A 22,803-nucleotide genomic window follows, 5' to 3' on the forward strand; every position below is an offset into this window, starting at 1 on the left:
ATGATTTGTAAACTAATATATTTTGATGTTTGCATCACATTACTAGCTCCATATGTATGGCTTTTCTAATGTAGTAAACTTGCTCGCTAGCTCACCTGGAATAGCACTGCATTTGCAATCAAGTCAAACACGAATCACAATAAAAGCACTCAAAAACAGCTTGACTTGTAAAAACAAATTAAAATGGCATGGTTGCTTCAGAAAATGTGTTTTAATCTCATGTTTGTTTTTGTTAACAATATTGGTTAGGTTTAAGATAAGGTGTATGTTTACGTTATTTTCAAATACAACTGAGCAATAACCTTTTAGCTCCACATTACCTTTATGAACTGCCACAATACATACAACAATCAACACAATAAAATGTTGCCAGATTCATGTACGATTTGGATAAAACTGAACACGCCATTTGCACCACTTACTGGTCATTTCATTTGAAAGAAACAAAATAATATGTCGCCACATTGTTCTGGTGAGTCTGGCTTGTCAATTTTGTACCTTTCAAACATCCTTAAAATGGTTATTATGCATCCTCATTAAACACAAGCGAATGCACGCATACACACACACACACACACACACACACACACACACACACACACACACACACACACTTTAAACCTCTTATAGAGAATTTGCTTCCCACATGTTACCCACATTCTCATTTAAAAGTCTTCGCTAGTCTTGAGATATTGTTTTCATTTACAGGCCTGAGCTCTTTTTTTTTTCATCATTGTCTTCCCAGCATGGCTCAAGCACAGTCTGATCTCATGAAACCAGGATTGAGAGATCTCTGAACGCTCCACCCAACTCTTTGAGCCCAAGATCCCACAGGGTGAGCAATGTTATTTGTTCTACGCCTGACATGTTATCTCCATCCATGGTCAACGGCAGTTAATGTACAGGGACGTCTCCAGCCCTCGCGGTAATCACTAATGTTTATCAGAACACGTCATCTCCAAAGCTAATTAAAAATCATCTAACAAGGCTAAACTACAGAGCTAATTAACAGGACACAGAATAACAATCCTCCACGGACAACAGGCTAGCATGAATTTCCATGCAAACTAGCAGAGGCTTCTAATCATCGGTTCTCTGTACGTGCTATTGGCTATGCTAGTGTGCTATTTATTTATCTTATTTAAATATTTTTTATAAATAAATAAATAATGTTTATATATAATTTTTATCTACTTAAAATTGTATATATTTGGCTTTTATTTTGATTGAAAACATGGTAATTGATCATTTTGGAATTAGACCTACAGAGTTCAGTTCACTCAGAATGGTACTTGGCAAGCATAGATTGCAGACAGAATCTGAATGGTATTCAAAAAAAGAATAGGTGTCAATCAAATTTTCACTTTAAGCTCGTCCATCCAACCTTTCTCAGTAAAACCCTGCACTGTAAGACATGTCACACAATCAGCGGCAAAACATCCTACTACTCAACAGCAGGAGGAATCTATGTGTTTCTTAAGACACCATAAGACACAGGAGGTCCGCTTTCACTGAAGTCACAAAGGAGGAGCAGTGCAGAACTGCTATGGCCCAGTCATGGCAGAGACATCTATTAAATGAACACAGGTATGTATTTTTGAGCCATCAGCCACACTATGCCACTATGATAGGAGCATGACGATTTTCATAATCAGGCCACCAATTTGTGAGGAAAATAAGACAGTTAGTCCATGCAGCAGCTCTGAGATATTAGCAAGCGAATATTAAACCCTTCCATTTACCCAAGAGATGCAGACTTCCATTTGCGGCAGGGGTAACTTCTTCGACACAGCGGCACAATAAAGTTGCCAGGGTTATCTGTGACATCGAGGGGCAAAGAAGCGTGCCGTCTTCAAAAAGAAAAGAAAGAGACAGACATGTTCAGCTTACAAGAGGTTCTTAATGTTCGGTCATGCTTAAAACAGAACAGTCAACAGGGAACAAATCACAAGCATGCCGAGACACAGTCAGGAATTTACTAAAAAATGAAATGTTTTGAATTGGTATGATGGAAAAATGCTATGTGTACATGCACAATCAAACCAATTATAGATAAAGAGATGCTCCAAATATTTTACATGCACACACACACACACACACACATGCACACACACACACACACACACACACACACACACACACACACACACACATGCACACACACACACACACACAAATATTAGGGGTGTCAATAGATTATAATTTTTTAATTGTGATTAATGTCACACTTACGAAATTAAGCATACACTATTTATGTTGTTTAACACTTTCATTTTGATGTAATTTGCTATATCCACCAAAGTAAACCAGAAGACTGAAGTATGATTCTCACAAAACTGTATTTTATGCATTCTTATTCATATATAGTTTGAAGGTTTTCAAAAAAGGACACTTGTGGATTCCAAAAGGACACCAAAGGACCAAATGATACAAGGAGTCAATTTAACTGATACATTTATGCACACCAAAGCACACAAAAATAAAAATAGATAAATACTGAACGCTTTTCAGAATTCATAATGTATAGCACGTGTAGCCTACAGTAGACAAGTCAAGTTGCGATACCAAACAGGACCACATGACACACCAAAAAAAAAAAAAACCCTAAACCAACTGCCGTGAGCTGATTGCTTATACCTACTACAGTACACCGATCCATTCAGAATGACTAAACAGAGCAACATGTACATGACAAATCAAAACATTTTCCTGAATGTGTTTGGAAACAACATGAAATGTACTGAAATGTATCTGTGCATAAGTCAAATGTACGATCAGTTTGTCGAGAACGCTCATACAGGGTTGGTTTGTACATCAATTAATGCTTACTGTATGACTCCTGTGCATCACTGCAATTGTCTGATTGCAATCTTCATCCATCTAAACTTTACTAGTGAGATGCTGGTTATCCAGACGAGAAATGTGGTTTGCGCATCATACAGTGGTGGGATTTTTTGATATTTCTTTCAATCTGTATTTGACAGCGCGATGCATGAGGGAAACGATCACAGAATATGACAGAGCTTGTATTTTAAAGCGAAGCACACTGGAATGAATAATTCAATGAAAATGCAAAATGAGTCTCAATGCGAGTTTACGCATTACGCATTACTTAATGACAGCCCTAAATAATACGCATTACCATTGACAGCCCTAAATAATATATATATATTTATTTTTTTTATTTTTATGTTTCTGGGAAAACCTTCATATAAGTGGATAGGACATAAATAGTTAAAAAATCACACCATGCTTCCTCTATTCCAGGGGTGTCAAACTCAATTCCTGGAGGGTCAAAGCTCAGCAGAGTTTAGATTCAACCCTAATTGAACACACCTGATCAAACTAATCAAGTCCTTCAGGCTTATTGGAAAACTACATGGTATGAGTGTTGGAGCAGGGTTTGAACAAAACTCTGCAGGTCTCCGGCCCTCCAGGAATTGAGTTTGACACCCCTTCTCTATTCGAAAGCATATTTCCTGTGATTTGAGTACCCACAACTCTACAAAAGTTGGTTGAGATTAAAAGCAAAATTCTATGCTTATCCAAAATGGAAGAGGATATCATGTTAGTCTTTCTTGGGTGTGGGTGAATAAATATGCACAATCTAAAATTAAAATTAAGCAACACTGTGAATAACATTCAAGTATAAAATAATCCTAATTATTCATATATAATTATAAATAAATCGTTAATAAATAACAATAATTCATAAATCATCTTGGTTATTTTAACTAAATTTTTACTGTCTGTTTTAGATCTTACATTTAACATTTTGATTATTTTAACTAGATATTTGTATTTTGGCTACTATATTAATCTAGTATTTTAACATTTTTATTGTTTGGGTGAAATGATGCTGTGAAATGAAAATACCCCTTTTGCCATTTCAGAGCAAGTGCATAAATACAAAGAGTCATATCATCATTAGGTGGGTGAAAATTGATATTTTATATTTTTTATATTATATTTATATTATATATTTAATCATTTTACCAAAAAAAAAAAAAATTGACGAAACAAGCTGGTTTTTCTAATGTAAGCTATAAGTCACCATTAATAATTAAAAGGGGGCAGATTACATTTCTTCCTTTTCAGTTTTATAATCCTCATTTCAGTGCACAAGATAATCTAAAGCGCTCAAGACACAATCCTGTGAAAAGCAGATAGCATCCAACCAGAAAATGACATCTGCCTTTCTATGCTGTGCAGCCAGTCAGGTGACATTTGGGTAATGTATGCAGAACACCGAAACATCTTCATATCATTTCCCAAAAGGATGGCGGTATCGTAGATTACAGGAGAATTGCTAGGCCTAATCATTAATGGTCAAGGGTTAATTTGCATTTGCAATGAGTAATAATCTTTCCCAGGCTATTAATGAAATCTAATGAAGGTGTATGAGAAGCTTACTGTCAGTACAATTAGATTCACCACAACTGCTTCTGAGAGACCAGAGGTTTGAAGTTAAGCAGTAAGGCGGTTAAACGTCATCTGTGCCAGTCTGGACACCTGGTGGTACAATTAAATTAGCTCTACCAAACCAAATACTGGATCTTATTTTTCAATCTTACATCCAACATACAAAGCCTATAATACTTCAAAAAAAGGAGAATTACAGCATACAATATTACATGACATTAAAAGACCAGATGTTTGCTGGATAACTGAGCCAGACATGTCATGTTTTGCTTTTTTGAATTACGAAACTTGGCTAGTCAGGCTTAAATGTGAGTATTAACATTCACAGGAGGTGACACATGCTCTTTAATCAGTTAAATGGAATGCATGCATTCAGTATTTTGCTTAAAATGGATTCTGTTGATTGAACAAAACTTCAACTGAATTTCAATCAGAGGCACCAAGGTCCCTCATCCAAGTTAATCAACTATTTGGAATTGCTAAACGTATTACATTAAATTTATATTTACCCAAAATCTCACTCTAATTTGTCACCATGGCAACAAACCAATGAATCAAATTGATCAAAAATCACAACACATTTGTATTATTTCCATTTTTGAAGACTGAATAATTAATTACAAAAACAGTCATCTTATTTTGTGTGCATTCTTAAGTCACTGGCACAGTATATAGGGCTGAACTATAAATAATTTAGCTTAATGAACATCCTTATACATTGTATAAGCCAGCTAATTTCCCATGAGTGAGTGAGTCAGTGAAGTGTGGCCAAGCATGGTGACCCATACTCAGAAATTGTGCTCTGCATTTAACCCATCCAAGTGCACACACACATTAGTGAACACACACAGTAATGAACACACACCAAGAGCAGTGGGCGGCCATGCTGCTGCGGCACCTGGGGAGCAGTTAGGGGTTCGGTGCCTTGCTCAAGGGTCTCACCTCAGTCATGATATTTATAAGGTGGAAGAGAGCGCTGGTTATTCAGTCCCCCCAACCACAATTCCTCCCGGACTTGAGACTTGAACCCACAACCTTCAGGTTACCCACTCTCTAACCAATGTCAAACCAGAATTATCTATCCATCTATTTGTCTACCGTAATTCCTCAAATAAAAACCGGTATTCAAATAAATGCCTGGCCTCTTATAGTGGCCTGGGGCGTGGTCAACACGGACAAAAAAAGGCCGGTCTTAAATAAATGCCGGGGGTAAATTTGTGTGGATAATCATCAGAGTCAAATAACGAACGTACCGGAGCGTTTCTCGTTCTCGAGTCAAGACCTAGATGCATTGGTTTTCGGATTACCAGTACACTGAACTGAGAACCGTTTTTGTCGGACGCGTCCGATTCGAGAACCGAGGAGTTGATGATACTGTGCGCATGCGTGATTCAGCGTGAAGCAGACAGAACGCGTCTGGACCGAACTGATCCTTTTGATGATTGATTCTGAACTGATTCTGTGCTAATATTATCTCTGTCCTGGAACGCTATCGCTTTTAATATAAAGCGGGTTGTTTAAAGAATTACTTATCAAACAGATGGAATTAGAAATAAAGGCCTGCCTCTAATAAAAGCCTGCTACCTTCTGCAGTTCAGGTAACTAAAGGCCCCGGCTTTTATTTGAGGAATTACGGTATGTATGTATGTATGTATGTATGTATGTATGTATGTATGTATCTATCTATCTATCTATCTATCTATCTATCTATCTATCTATCTATCTATCTATCTATCTATCTATCTATCTATCTATCCATCTATCCATCTATCCATCTATCTATATCTGCCAAAGCCATTTCAAAGCTGTTTGGTTTACAAGCCATAATCACAAGACAAAGAAGCTGTTCTCCTCAGCACCCCTGCAAACCAGGGATAATCATTGATGTCATGGGATTAAATTCCTTTGAGTTTCCGCCCTGGCTACCATAAGATTTCTGTTATCACCGCAGAGCAGGTTCTGGAGTTACACACTGTAACTCGTACAACCAAACAAATACTCCTAAACTTCAAAAAAGTTTAAATCTGGCAAGAACTCAAAGCTAGCCTAAGATAGTTGAGAGCTGTTCAAAAGTACAGTGAAACAGTGATCAAACACCCCACCCCCCCAAAACTAAACAAAATAAATAACAATGATAGCTCATCCAAATACTTAACATTTTATAATCATTTACTCGCTGCCTTACTGTTTCAAACCCTTATGACTTCCATGGAATTACAAAAAAAAAAAAACTAAAATAGTGGCAGGTCAATACGCTGTTTTGTACTCTGAATGATTTATTGACAAAATTGAAAATCGCAGTATAATTTTGTTTCCTTTTTTTCCATTTTATTGTGATTATATATCCACAACACTTACAAATGAGCACAATTATAGAAGTAAAAACAACAAAAGGGCAAGTCTCTGCAGTACATGTATTTTAGCAAGTTTTTTTAATAATAAATAAAAAAAAGAATAGAGCATGATCGTGTTAGAGGCCCTTTTGTTTAAAAAAAAAAAAGCTTTATTTAATATTTTCATTTTTTGTGCTCATGTACTCTGTGAATCAAAATGAACCAAATCATTCTACTGTAGCATGAAGTTTTTTTTTTTTTTTTCAAAATTAGAATTTGAAGTGCATGCATTTATTTATTTATGGGTAAAAATACATGTACTGTAAGTGAGGTGAATAAACACTGAAAAATCCTGACCTTGAACACGTTAACATAATCAGTGTAGCACATGGAGACATGATTTAATTAACATAGCCTCGTAAAAGCAATGCTAGTAAGTCAGTAGCATTTCATTCCACTGACCCTTTCCTTAAACAACGTAATCTGCATCAGGTGATTGCTTTTGATTCAGTTTCATCTTAACCCTCTGAATCTCCCTCCCACCCCAGTTACTGACCCTGAAAATGGTGGGCAAATTTTTATTAGTTCAAGGTCCTTGGTTTCATCTGACAGCATCGATTCATGTGTAATTTTTGCCAATAATATATTGGTGATTCAGAAAGAAGTAAAAAGTGTCCCTGCCTGAAATACTCAAGCAAAGCCAAAAGACTATTCCCATTTCTCACAACAGCATTCAACCTCATTGAGCATATGTTTCTAGCAACGGAACTGCGTTTAGCAGTACTGGCCAGCACCCAAACTACAAAACCGAGTTACTGAGTTTAATTGGTCCAGATTGATCAGCATTGTGATCAGATCTGTTCATTCCTTTAAAACAATTTCCTCAGATTCACCAGGCAAACCTCTGTGTTACCATCAATCGTGCATAAATGTAAAGAAGTTTTGAACCATTAAGCCACTGGTTTAATGTGCAGGGCTCCAATTTACTCTCTCTTGGCCCCTAGTGCTTTGAAAATTAAACCATACCATAAGAAATAATTACAACATGTAAAGGTATACAGAAGTAAAAGTTATTAGCAACTTGTCTTCAGCCACTACTATCTAGATAGATGGACAGATAGATAAACTATAGCAATAGAATGTGTTTTGTGGTAGCTTAATGTTTGTCAAGTGTGTCTCACTTTCTCACCAGCTCTGTTTCCTGCTGCAGTGACCTCTTTCACCGTGCAGATGAATCATACAGAGGTCATTATCATACTGCTAATATATCATGGCAGAGGCAGAGTGCTTGAAGCATCACACCTCCATAATTCAACTACTCTCCTATTAATAAAGTACTACACCTCCATCCCAAAAATGGTGGTGTGATTGATAAAACTCTGTGGAGTACTTCTGATAGGCTAAACCCTCACTGCTACTAATGTGTGTATTTAATACTGGTCAACTGCATTTCATAAGGCATTTCAGTACATGATATTTACTGTTCTATGAAGAATAATTTATATTTTCACCAGAAAATATTGTTATCATGGTGTATGGACTAGTATTTTGGCCAGAAGCAACAGTATAATTAAAAAAAGCTTGATGAATTAGCTTTTTATGTCACAAAAAATGTTAACTGATAAACTGGACCCATGTGGATTACTTGTGGACACAAATTAGTGAGGTCCAGGGGGTTACTATAATTATTTTGATGTGATCGATTCGGGTTCAAATCCGCCTTTTGGCTAAATTTTTTCTTCCTTGTCAAATTTTAAATCACATCAGAAAAGCATATATTTTCAATGAAAATTAAGTTAATAATCAAAAAGTTAACGGTATGTGTAGGGAGGGCTTTATTGTCCCAATAAGGTGGCATCTATTAAATTAGACTCAATAAGTTATTATTGCATACTGTTTTATAATGTACTACAATACTGAGGTGCAGATAATTGCCACTATTTGCAGTAACTAGTATAAATAGCAGAAAATCCTGCTATTTTAACATAGTATAAATAGATTCTACAGATATAGATTCTATAGGTATTTACACTATAGATAAGTGTAAATAGCATATCCCTAAAAAATTTGCTATTTGCACTTAATGTAAATAGCCGCTGCCTTTTTGATAACTGCCAGGCTAATGACGGCAATGCAATGTTGCCAGATGTTGCTATTAAAATAAACAAAATCCTATAAATAAATAAAATAAATTATTTCAAATATTTTGGAAATTACATAAGATAAAGTTAAAGTTATCGCTGACCCTAAACCGCAACTTCCTACTTTATTAACTTTCTATAGTGTTAAGTTTGCGTCTCCCATTCGCGCTCGCGCTCTCACTCACAACTCTCTGTAGACTTGTTCACTTCGGAAGCGCCTCGCAGCGATCATTTAATACCACGGACACTAAACATTATGAATTATACGTGCAGACATTCATATGAGAAGTCTAGCAGCAAATTAGTCAATCAGAGAACAAATTTTATTTTTGAACATGAAAATTTACCGAGGTCCGGACCTCTGTGACCTCATAGCTGGCTACGGCCATGCTTGTGGATTATTGTAGAGCTGAAACGATTCCTTGAGTAACTAGAGTAACTCGATTTAAAAAAACAATTCCTCGGCCTCGAAGCCTCTTTTAATTTATTTTAAATCTCACGTCAGGTTCTTTCGCAATGATTGTTTTAATGTGACACAACGCGTTTACGTCACCCACAAAGCAAAAGACACAAGCGCTGTGTCCGAAATCTCATATTGCAAGGAGTCAGCAGTGTTTTGATTTGAGGGCGCGGGCAAACGTAAAGAGAACATCGTGGCGTGTGTCCATTGCACGATAAAGCTGGCATACCACAACTAGGGCCCTATAATTTTCGCCATGCAGAAAACGCGGAGGGAATCGCAGAATCCAGTCATAAAAACGGAATGGAACCGAATTTGCCAAATTTTTAATTAATTAATAAAAAATAGGTAATTGCACTTACATCAAATCACGATATGGACTAATATCTGTAAATATTAAGCCAGAACAGTCTATTTAAATATGGATCCTGCATGTTCTGTGTGTCTCTGTTAATGAATGGAGCAGAAGCGCATCTTCCTTTATAACACACACTGAAGCGCGGGTGACGCTCCGGTGATTTCAGCGTCTGCTGTCTCACTAAATGAGGATGTGAACACATGAATAACATCTCCAGAACTGCTCTGACAGTCACTTCATGAGCATTTGACTGTTTGATTTGAGTAAAACTAGCATCACATCACATACACAGAACTGTAAATGTACGTCAACCAGTCAAAAAAAAAGTCCTGTTTTAGACATGTTTTTGCCAGAGATGTATTACTATTGTTCAGCAGAATGTACATAGCCTACTACTAACAAAAAATCAAACAGGTTTAACCACACACAATTTCTTTCATGTTTTATTTTTAATAGTAAATCCCCTTTGTTTACCAAAAAGTTAAGTTTGCTTAATTTTCAGTAATTAAAAGATAAATTAAATTAATGTTTTATGTGTTTAATGTTTAATGTGCTTCTCAGAAAATGCTTTATTTAAACCCCAACTGAATGGAACTTAAAAGTACTTAATTCATCTTTCAACTTTATTGTCATTGTTCACAGTACAAGTACAGACAGAGAAACAATGGGTAATAATTAAATGTTTATTTTTGATGTACAGTATGCATTGCATTCTATGCATTTAAAAAATAAAATAAAAAAATTTCTAAAAAAGGAAACTTAGTTGTTCATTTTAAGAGACCCAGGAGTCTTATTTTCTCTTGCATAATTAACATTGCACTTTAATTAAGCAAAAACACATTTTATCTGATTACTCGATTAATCGATGGAATTTTTGGTAGAATACTCTATTACTAAAATATTAGATAGCTACAGCCCTAGATTATTGTGAAAAAGTTTTTATCAGCTGTTTGGACATTCACTTTAGAGGATCTGGTGAGCAAGTGATGTAATGCTAAATTTCTTAAAATCTGTTCAGTTTCAATGATTGCTCACTGTAGTTCCTATGTATACAGAAATAAACTGCATACTATGCAAAGTTAACTCCCAGCATAATAATAAAACAATATTGAGAGAGCTACTCCCAATACAGCCCTATTCTACACACTATAAAAGCAGAATGATTGGTAATAAAACATAAGAGGTGTAAATCTGGCTGCAAGAGACATTTTCTGTCTGTCTGTCTGTCTGTCTTTTGGTCTACCTCAGATCTCTCATAACCCTGAGGGAGCCTTTAAATATAGGAGGCAATAGCAACTTCAGTGGCTTTTAATAATTAATGATTTTGCAACCTAAAGTTACCAATTATATTACTGCGGCTTTACAACACTTGCTTTAACAGGGCAAAGGTGCTTGGACAGAGCTCTGTAACTATCATTCATGTTGAAAAAACATGAGGTTAAAAGCAGGCAGGACACTAGCGCTTGATCGAGCAGCAGATCCCCAAAGCTGTTGTCTCTGCAATAGTCACTTGTAGTGGTTGTAAACTCCCCATAAGAGAACCTTTACAGTGTGTAACTGCTCCATGTTCACTACATCCCTTTGTAGCAGATCAGATGCAGAATAAGAGAGAGAGAGAGAGAGAGAGAGAGAGAGAGAGAGAGAGAGAGAGTGAACAGACACTGGCCCCACAATAACATAGAACGACCACTAATTGTGCCAGCATGAAAACCTAAGAGACAAAGCTGGAGGGGACTGAAAATGAATGCCTTGTAAAACCCGATCTGCTGTGATGTGGTGGAGTTACAGGGTGGATTAAGAGGAAACAGCGCACAATTAGTGGGAAGAGAGGAGTTTTGGGAAAACTTCTCTCCAACTGTGTCCAAAACTAAAGGGAGCTGCTTATGTATTTATTAAGTAACAGCAAGTAACATTAAATTAAAGGTGAAATTTTGAAGTAGAAAGCTAAAATAGTTTTTTTTTTCTAAAAAAGCCTCTTTTTGGGCTACCGGTCTCAACTTTTTTGGAATGTGTAGCTCTCATGAAATCCAAAATGAGCCAATATTTGGCATGACATTTAAAAATGTCTCACTTTCAACATTTGATATGTTATCAATATTATATTGTGAATAAAAAATAAGTTAAGAGATTTGTAAATTATTCCATTCCTTTTTTACTCACAATTTGTACAGTGTCCCAACTTTTTTGGAATCGGGTTTGTGTTTTTACAGTGCATGATGTGGAATACTGTCCACTTTTGATGGAGCCCCATCCATAAATAGGCTGATATTCAATTGCACTGACAAAAAACTATTTATAGTAAATAAGAAGATTATTACATTATATTATAAGATAGATAGTGTAAGATAGAATACAATAAGATATTCAAGCAGAATAAAATATTCAAATTCTGTGATAAAAAAAAAAAGATTACATTTGTCTTAGATAAACGGTTATAAGATAAATGAATACACTAAGTTTGAAGTATTTTATTTAATTAATACTATTCAGCAAAGATAAATTAAATTGATTGTTTGACAGTATAATGCTGTTGCTGTTCTTTTGATCAGAGACTTTTTTTAAAAAAATTCAAACTTCACCCCGAACTTAAAACAATAAATAAATACATATGAATAAATGAATAAATACGTCAATACTATGAATTCCTAATGAATTATTACAAAAAGGTTATGTGACGCTACACTACATGAAAATATTAACCTAATTTTTAAAAGCAGATAAAAGCAAAAAAAAAGCAAAAAGCAATCAAAAGGACACATGGATGATAGATTCAGACATGCCTTGATACCTTCTTTCTTTCAGATACTTGAAAGAGCAGCATTTTTTTCAGGCCAGCAACACAGCCACACGTTTTTGTTTCCCGGTATCTGCAAGCAACCAATGTGTGGCCGGCCCTGCCTACATAACCTTGGCAAAGCCACAGACTGAGTAAAGAACAGCATGTCAGCAGAAAGCTCCCGTCTTACTCTGCACTGTTAGCGTGAGTATCAGAGTGCTGGAACAGAGCCTGCCAACAGCTGTGTGACACGCGCACACACACACACACACACATGCACACAGAGTGGATAGGCTTCAATGGAGCAGCCTATTACAGGCATCAAATCAATGAGCAGACACATACAGAGCGAGTAAAGAAAGCAGGAAGGTGAGTGTAAAGTCCGAGGTGAAAACAAGAGAAGGTAAATGCTCTGGGGGACCAGGCTGAAGGAACAATGCTTTGGACAGGACCACTCAGTGGAAAACAGAGGCATGTTGATGTAATGCTGATGAATGCAACTCTCAAAGCCTGGCAGCAGTGACATATTTTGGTTTGTGGTAAGGTGAAAAAAGAAAACCGCAGGAGGTGACATTTCACTCTGCACCGATGATGGTCTGAGACACTGAAATTGAAACGATTTGTCAAATAGACTACACTTCATAAGTTCTATTGTATATAAAAAAAGTGTTATATCTTAAGATATCCATGATAAATTGTGCTTTCAGAAAGATTAAAGACTAATATGAAGTTAACATTTGTTTTTCAAAGCGTGAAGGGTGTTTTCTCTTCAGAAGTATAACACACACAGTAGTTATATACTGCAAAATGTATAGAGAGAGAAGTGAAAGCTTAAAATATTTCACAATTTGGAATAATTCTGAATTTATACCTGGCAGCGCTGGCAAATTAAAAATGCATATTTATGCACACACATATATTTAATTTATTAATACTTTAATACATGAAGTTTATATGACAATACCTGGAAAAAGGTATTTTTTTTCAGGTATTGTCATATAAACTTCATGTGTATATATATATATATATTAGTGCTGTCAAAATTAGCGCATTAACGCATTAGATTAATTTGAAATATTTAACGCGTAAAAAAAAAAAATAACGCAATTAACGCGGTTGCTGTTTTTTTTTATTTCCAGTTGTGGCCTATGTGTGTTCAACGTGCAAAGAAATATGGATAAGACCAAGGAAGGCGTTTTAGACGGAAAGTTTCAGTATAAAACTCTGCCGGATTACTCTTCAGTCTGCCACAAGAAACATTACTCTTCATTTAGTCTGCCACAAGAAACAGCAACATTAAAATCATGAACTCAAATGTCATTGTTTAAAAAAAAAAACAATGACTGTAACAGTACGTAAATCAGACCTTTCTGTAACGCTAACTTTAATAAGCTTAAACGAAAATAACGAAATAATTGTGTAGCGGACAGGGGCGTCGCTAGGCCCTTTTTAGGGGGGCTTCAGCCCCCCTAAACTTATGCCCAGCCCCCCTAAAAAAATATTTGAATAATTAATTAGTGATCGCTTCAGTCCCCTTTAAAAACTCATTTGAGACGGTGGCAAGCTGCATCAAGTTCTGGCTCCTCCCCTTATCTGAGTCTGCATGGATTCAGCGCGTTTTTCAATCCACAGGGGCGCCGAGCAGATCGAACATCAAAGAGTACAAGGTGTGTGTGTGTGTGTGTGTGTGTGTGTGTGTGTGTGTGTGCGTGCATGCGTGTGTGCGTGTGGTGTGTGTGTTCTCGCATCCAATACCAGTACGTCTTCGCTGCGTTCACTTTCAGCCTTTATCACAGTGTGACAGATGTTTTCTTCCAACAAAAAAGAAGCGATTAACACCCATGAAAACATACTTTAGAAAACGATCATGATTTATTTTAATTTACTTTTTGAAATTGAAAACATATTATTGTGTATTTCGGCATTACATTATGCAGCCATGCAAAATAAATTATTAACGACACACATCATTGTCTGAAAGTACTAAATGGCACAGAGAGAGAAACCTCATGTGGAGTTATTTTGTTTTCTATTATTAAACATAATTTTGTATTAAGTAATAATTAATCCTTAGTGTATCATGATACATATATTAGAGTAAGAGTAAAGGGATCTGTGATTTTTTTTTTTTAAGTAATTGATTTATAGAAGTGGCAAATTGATAATGATGTTATTTTTAATAAATATAAATAAATATAGAACAGATTAAACATATTGCCAATAGACAATTACATTAGTACATGTTTTGTCTATATTCTTAATGAAAATTAGCTGGTTAGTTAAATGATTTGAAATGAAATAAATTTTCAGGGGCTGACTTGATGTATAACCAACTGTATTGTTGAATATAAAGGCTAAAAAGCTAAAAATTAATATAATAATAATAATAATAATAATAATAAAATATAATAATTTATATTTCATTGTAGATGGATATACAACTTTTTTTTTTGTGGTGCGGGAGTAGGTCTGCAAATGAGCAACAGTCAGGTGAGAATAGAACAGACAGCCTCACACACACACACACACACAATACCACTGTGTTCCCAAGATTCATTGCAGTCATTGAACTCTTATGTTGTTTTAATTTTATGCCAATTTCCACTTACATTTCATAAGAAAAAGCAGTGGTATCATCAAAGGATAAACATGAATGTCCTAATACTGAATCAGGAAGTCTTTATTGTAAAAAAAAAAAAAAAAAAAAAAAAATATCTACATTCCCAATTCAAAATTTTCCAGTGACTGGTCACATCTAAAAAACTGTATTAGTTTTTTTTACAGTGTTATATATGGCTCAGTCAGTACTCCTACTCCCATATATGAAATACAGGGAATACAATGGAATAGTGGATTGCAATAAGGTTAGTAGTATACAACCCTACCCTAATAGTAAAATAATATTTTTTAATCATACCCTTATTGGGGGCTGAGCCCCCCTAAAATCAAAATCTTAGAATCGCCCCTGGTAGCGGAGTATTTTTTGTACACAGTGCCGCGAACTGTCAATCACTCCTGTACGCGTGCATCACTGTCCTCCTCAGCTGCAGCAACTTGCGCTTTCTCTCTTCATCAAGCTTTAAAACAAAAATGGGACAAAAAGATCATATTGTCTTTGTGCATAGGCTATAGATTAATTAGATAAATGAATATCTAAATTTGTGCCTTGCCGTCTACGGTATTTTTTTAGAACTTAGAAAAAAGATGCTGCAGCCAATGAACAGCCAGCGGGGGCTGCAGACGACTCAACCTCCACAGACAGTTATTAATGTTTATCAGACAATAAATACTCAAGATTTTGCTTTAGTATAACTCACAACGAGTTTCACACACCTTCTCCGGCCACGTTGAGTTGTTGACACTTTGGAATTTTTTTGCAGTCCACTTAGAATTCAACATGGAAAACATTTTTGTTTTTTATTCGCATTGATTGTTTTGAAATTCAAATGGTACTTACATGCCATTAAATAAATAAATATGGCTTTCAAGCCAACAGTTAATTTGGAGGATATTGATGGTTTATTGCAGGTATGTTGTTTACATGAGAAAATCTGTGTTACAAGTTAAACAAAAATTCCAATAAACAATCATATTTTGAATTTAAATAGTTTCTTTGTCTTGAGTTTACATTAATTATTTACATTTTACATTTACATATCCAAAAAGTTTCAGTCTTTTAATTGCGATTAATCGCGATTAATCACGATTAATTTAAAAAAATTGTGCGATTAATTAGTTAATTTTTTTTAATCGATTGACAGCACTAATATATATATATATATATATATATATATATATATATATATATATATATATATATATATATAGTTTTTTTTTCTTGGATAAGCAGATTTAAATAAATAATAAATATTGTATGCTGCTATCTGAAAATAAAACTACATTTGAGAATTTTTAATTCAAAAGATTTTTTATTTAATTCCATTTTCACTGAGGGAACACACATGTACAGTACTTGTAAACTAACACAAACCGACACACACACACACACACACACACACACACACACACACACTCTCTCTCTCTCTGACACACAATGATCCAAGGATAACATCCTCCACTGCAGCTCAAACTGTATTTTTTTCCTAGAAAGGCATTACATATTGCCTGTGGTTTCAAACTTATGAGAGCGTTTGTCGTCATTAAAACAGTGGCTGAAGTAACACTGATATCTAACTCGACTGCCAGCATCCATTTATCAGTCTCAACATCAAAGTCTGACTGAGGGGGACTTAAAAATGTCCAGATAAGGGAGAGATATGAGTGATATGCCTGTTCACTCTATTGAGTTCGGTTCAAAGCTTTGATAGCGAAGAAAAAAACTTAACTGTAAGTGAAATTCCCATAAGCTCCACTTCCTCCAAGTGTTCGTCCCCATTTCTAAGGATAGAACAGTTGCTCAAAACATTTCTGTGAAATATACTGCAGATCAATATTTTTCATTCGACCTCAAAAAAAAAAAAAAAATCATCAAAATTTTAAACGTTAGAATTTTTTTTTTTATTACATAAATTTCCAATCATTTATTTTTTCCATTATGTCTTTAGATTTTTATTTAATTTTATAAATATTCCTTAGACTTTGTCCCTCACAATGTTTCCTTTAAAATAACATTTTACACACAAAGAAATTACTCATAATTTAACATAATTTATTAACAAATCCTGAAACTGTCTGGGACTTTAATTTGGAACTGAACACTTCTGTTATCATGTGATGATGTGATGTGAATCATCTCAAAATGACCAAATACGGGCCGACATATTGGTCCGTTAAAACACAGCAAAGTCCTTATCCTGACAAATCATACAACTGGTTCATTCACGCAAACACAGGAAAGCACTTTAAATTTAGATTCATATCTGACTTGCTTTTGCAATTCAACAATCTTATCAAGTTTTCCATGTTAATAAGACAAATCCAGGGGAAGAACACTGAGCCAAGAGACTGTCAACAAAAGGCCTTTGGCTTTCACACAGGCTAAAGGCTAAGACAACAAGGCTTTCCCCAGTCTATAAAACTGCCTGGTTTGCTGGCCTAAGAGAAAATATAACATGATCTTTCCCGATTATGATCATGCACCTGCGATCCCTTACAACACTTCAACCTAAAACTAATAAGTATCATCCGTCTACAGCCACATAATTAGCAAATTACTGACAACTGTTGTGTGTTATCGTGTTTTGCACTAGTCCAATGTTCTTCCAGGAGCACTCCTTAGGGAGAGCCGCTTGCTTTGGTAAGCAGTCTGAGCGTCTTTTGCAACAATTTCCTCTCCAGCGCTCAATTCGAACTTCACTGGCTGATGAAATCAGGGATCAACAGCAAACCCCGAACAAGACTGTTTCAGAGGCTCACAAAACGTTCTGAGTGTTGAGGAGGACTTGTTCGATGCATGGAAGTGTCCCTGAGGATTTCGCTTCTCCATCTAATCTAATGCCACCCCAAGCTATAAGGAAGCGTTGAGGTACATTGATTCGCATGCTATAACACTGCAGCGCTGAGCGAGGACCTAATTAATCCACTTAATAACCTACTGTTGAAACAGCCATAAATGTTCATCCTAATGGATACTGCAGCAGTCGTCTTTTCGTTCTACTTGAGTTGCAATACAACGGTGCCCACAAATGTTACTGCTTCACAGGTGCTCTGAAGACATGTCCTTTAAGAGAATCCATCACAATGATGTAGAGACCCAGAGCTCAAAACTGATGGAAAAAAATGTTCACCATGTCTCACTAAAGTGCCAAGTAGACAGACAGTACAAACATATGTCTTATTTTTGCCACTTGAGCACTTCAGCAATATCTCAGCAATCTCAAGATGATGAAAAGGTCTCTTAAAGTTTCGGGTTTGATGTTTTAATGTACAGTATGTGTGATATTTATGGCAATCACTTTGCTTTAAAAAGAGGTTCACAGACGGCCTGTTTGTGACATCACGAAATGCAAAAACGTAGCCTATGAATAATAATTATATGTTAATTCGAATAATTATTCTTGCTGAAAAAAGAAATGCTCCAAATGAAACTGTGACATTTCATTTAATATCTTCATCCTCTCGATTTCATCTAATAAATAAATTACTACATGATGAGAATCTCTAAGAAATAAATAATTAAATAAATAATTTGCTGGTCTAGTGGTCACAGTTTTGCTTTGAATATGACGTGGTTTTGGATTTAATCTATCCTCTTAAAACTTTTATAAGGACAAGTTAATTAAATTTGAATAAAATAAATAAAATTACCACTAACTATAGTACACAACAACAACATAAATACTTTTTCTAAATTATTCATCACATGTTATTTTATAAAGTAGTGTAGACAAAACTGGCCGTGCCATATTGGGAATAAGTGACTAAATGCCTAAGGCGATATTTCGCTTTTTATAGATAAACTCCCCATTAAAAAGCTTTGAATCAAATTGGACAAACAAAAAAGGTAAGTGAAAGGTATAACCCGGATTACAAAATGCCTTTGAACATAAACTAAAAAGTTTAAAAATAATCCACATAATCCAAAAATCAGCAGTAGAAATGGTAAAAAAAAAAAAAAAAAAAAAAAAAAAAGAGTTTTCTATAAATCATCAATGACTGAAACCAATAACAAATCTGTGACAATGAGGATGTCCATCCAAGAAGATAATGTGCATCTGACACAGGACGCAGAAAATGCCAATAAACATGCATGACTCAACTAAATAAATGCATCTACTAAATTTTGTGCATCGTATAGTCTGACATGGCGATGAGAAATGTGAGATCAACCACTATGAGCATCATGATGACAGCAGATGAGCAAAGATCCACAGAGAGGGTGTCCTCTCATAACCTACCTGACATTTGAGACACGCAAGCCTTCACTTTCATTCCTGTGGGAGACAAAAAAAAGAGAGACAGAGTTAGAATTTTGAAAGAGGCAGTGAAAAAAACTTGACATTAAACTTCCAACAACAACTAAAAATCCTCCTTGTACTGACAAAACAAAGCGGTCTTGTTTTGAACCTTGTTTTGGGCTAAACTCTAAATTCATCTACAGTCTGAAACCTTAGCTATGCCCAAGTGATGCACACAATAATAATCAACTTGTCCTGTGGAGTCTGATTTATGAATAAATTACTCTTATGAATTCATTCTGATTGAGAAATCAACTTTTACTTGAGATATATAAGAGGCATCGTAATAAAAGAAAATCCTGTAAGTTTCAGGACTGAAAATGTCCTTGTTACTAAAATAAAAGCTTTAATTGACAGCATGCCGAGTGAACGCCAGATCCTGGAATGTGCCTACCTATGACGTGATAGATACATTAAACACCGCCTCCACAGAAGAATATTAATGAATAATTATGTAGGCCCGCCCACTGATTTGCATATGACATAGCAGGGAAATAACATAAGTGGCGTTAAACCGGATCAAGCAACCAAGCAATAAACATGCTGTTGAAAATTGCAAAATATTGTGCAGTGAATGGTTGTGGTAGAACACAGTCGCTGCATAACTTTACTTCGAATTCAAATATAAAATATCGCACCAAATATATAAATATTGTTACCACGCCCCCTGCACTGAGCTCACTATTCAGATTCAAATTATTTCACTGAAGCGCGTGGCTTGAATACGCCCTTAACACAACGCAGCGAGACTGTTCTTCATGTTTTTTATTTTATTTTACTGTTTGCTTCACGATGAGAGGAATAAGACATAATTCACCCCAAAAAGATGTGATGTGGTTGAGGATTTGAGATTTAGATTTCCTCAGAAAAACAGAATGAAGCACTTTATTCAGCAGAGATCATAAACATGAGTAAGTCTTTTTTTATTTATTTATATACTTGTACTAGTTTTCACATAAAGTGTAAACATTTTACTAGTTATGACTTTTTCCAAACTATAATTCCTGACTAAATGTATACTCAAGTGAAACATTATGAAGTTTCAATAACAATATACAATCCTTTATAATTCAAAAGCTTGATGTAAATAATATAAATGTAACAAATAAATGTAACTGTAGCAAACGTAACAAACAATGCTGTTCTTTTAATTTATCCCCCATAAAAAATATTGAAATATTGAAATATTCTCAGTTCTTTTCAACATTAATAATAATAATAATAATAATGATAATGATAACATTAATAAAAAAAATTTTTAGAAAATAAGATTGTTAAAAGGATTTCTGAAGGATTGTGTGACTGGAGTAATGATGCAAAAAAATTAGTTTGAAAGTCAGCTTTGATTGTTCCTAATAAACTGTTTAACTGCTCCCCCAAGTGGATATTAAATTATGTTGTAGGATAATTAAATATATTTAAATAAACTACAAACATACAAATATAAAGATTTATTTTGTCCTCACATTCTTTCTTGTAACTGCTCCCTCTCAGTGGCACAGCTGAATGAGAGACTCATTATGCAGCTCATTATGCGGGTCTTTGTCTTCTCAGGTGTAAATCACAATGATATTCATGATAGTTGATGCCTACTCGCATATGACTTTTACCGACAAAAACTGTCTTACAAAATCTTAATCAATATAGTTTTCTGTAAGTGAGTAAACAAGATGATTTTCACATAATTTAGAAAGAAAAATTCTAGGCTACAAGCTCCAGTTCTCAAAAATCCTGGGAACCAATGTTCCATATGTGTTTTATTTCCTTATTCAAGTGATTTAACATTTTTTGTTTTTCCACTAACCACGCATACATTTTCTTTCTCAAAAACACAATCATGTACATACATGCTGCTCACATATAATTATAGCCAAGTATGTGCGGATTACAGCGAGACTAGACTTTAGCCATTTAGATATGTATAAGAAACTGAAAAAAGCACAAATGTCAGGGCATGACAAAACTTCTCCAGGCCCCAAAAATACCCTTAGACTCCAGGAGGTTAAAATATAAATTTCTAGCTAAAGTAACTAAGGGTTAATAAAGAAAAAGTCACTTGAATCATGTTGTAGTAATATTTTCAAGTTGACTAGTTAAATATCGAGAATTGATCAAGCGTTCTGAAAAAAATATTGATTTTATTTTTTTACCATATTACCCAGCCCTAGCAGAGAGACTGATTATAAAAAAAAAATGCTGTGCTTTCTATATTGGATTCAACAGGAATGGCGCAGTACACTTGTGTGATTAAAAAATATTTGTGTATCATTATGTTTTTATTTTTTGTTGTAAATAGAATAAAACATAAGTAACCCTAAGCCATATCATCTGTAATCACCTCAAGGACAGGCATGCATGATGACCATCATATTTATACATTTAAATTCTCCTTTTTTCAAGAAATAAAAAGGTATTCACCATTCTATAAACAACCAGTGGCAATCAGATTCAATAGCAGGAGGCTTTCTCTATGTGATGGAGAGCTCTAATATTCACATTTGTGACTGGCAGATTACCTCAGGCATCCCCTAGCCCAAGTCCTTGTTTAATAATTCACAAGTTTACCCTAGAGAAAAAGGCTTTGTTAGAAATGCTATGGTCCTCTTTGGACTAAAGGTGCTGGCAGCCTTGTTCTCAGACAGATGTCAGAAAGCTTTGGACAGAAATCTGGTTCTGATCCCATTATGCAATAAAACAGTCACAGACATAATGAAAACTGTATCAAGAGTTGAGGTGACCACTGTACTGACATGTCTCTAAAAATGTAGTTGTCCTTAATAATAATAATTGTAAAGAATTCTGAATGCACTTTTTTTTTTATGAGTGGTCATGCCTTTTACCTCAACAACTGCCTTGTAGCTATTCCCAACCAGTAGACGGCATATTTCAAAACTCAATTTGTCACATTCTATGCAAGCTGCTAACAGACTCGTATGTCAATGAATGCGGTGAACCGCTGACATGGCGGTATCTCGCCAACTCGCCTGTCTGGGCTGTAAGGATAAATTACTGCAAGGTTGCCAGTAATACTTGGTCATAAAATAAACAAAACTGCACTAATTTGTAGTATTTTCCCATATTTCTTTGTTTCTGCTCATTTTTTGGCACTGCTAGCTGCAAGTTCAAATCAAAACTCACCACTTGGTAATATAATTGACAAATTAAGCAGTCACATATTGTTATAACACATTACACATATTGCTATCTAAAAATTGTGCATTTATTCCTTATTTATAAGTACAGTAAGACAATAAAAGAGCCTAAGAGGGTCATAGTAGCGTACATTAATGTGCCTGTGTTTTCTTTTTTTGTAGACTACAGCTTATTCACAACTGCCATCAGTCTGTTTTGTAGTCTGTTTTGTCTGTTTTGAATCTTTTCCTGCCGCCTGTATAA

General features: G+C 35.1%; 1 protein-coding gene across 3 annotated transcripts in view; it reads right to left on the reverse strand.

Annotated features, from left to right (window-relative positions):
* Window positions 1–22,803, reverse strand: part of LOC113095923 (IQ motif and SEC7 domain-containing protein 1-like) — a 158,644-nt gene that overhangs the window by 101,604 nt on the left and 34,237 nt on the right. For 2 of the 3 annotated variants that reach the window (XM_026261261.1, XM_026261267.1), the window contains exons 2-3: window positions 19,348–19,383; window positions 1,743–1,850 (exon numbers count right to left, since the gene is read on the reverse strand). In XM_026261261.1, coding sequence (XP_026117046.1) covers window positions 1,743–1,850; window positions 19,348–19,383 — 144 coding nt within the window. The remainder of the gene's footprint in view (window positions 1–1,742; window positions 1,851–19,347; window positions 19,384–22,803) is intronic. The other variant, XM_026261262.1, reaches the window with a different exon arrangement.

The sequence above is a fragment of the Carassius auratus genome, unplaced genomic scaffold (assembly GCF_003368295.1).
Source record: "Carassius auratus strain Wakin unplaced genomic scaffold, ASM336829v1 scaf_tig00215808, whole genome shotgun sequence".
Classification (NCBI taxonomy): domain Eukaryota; kingdom Metazoa; phylum Chordata; class Actinopteri; order Cypriniformes; family Cyprinidae; genus Carassius; species Carassius auratus.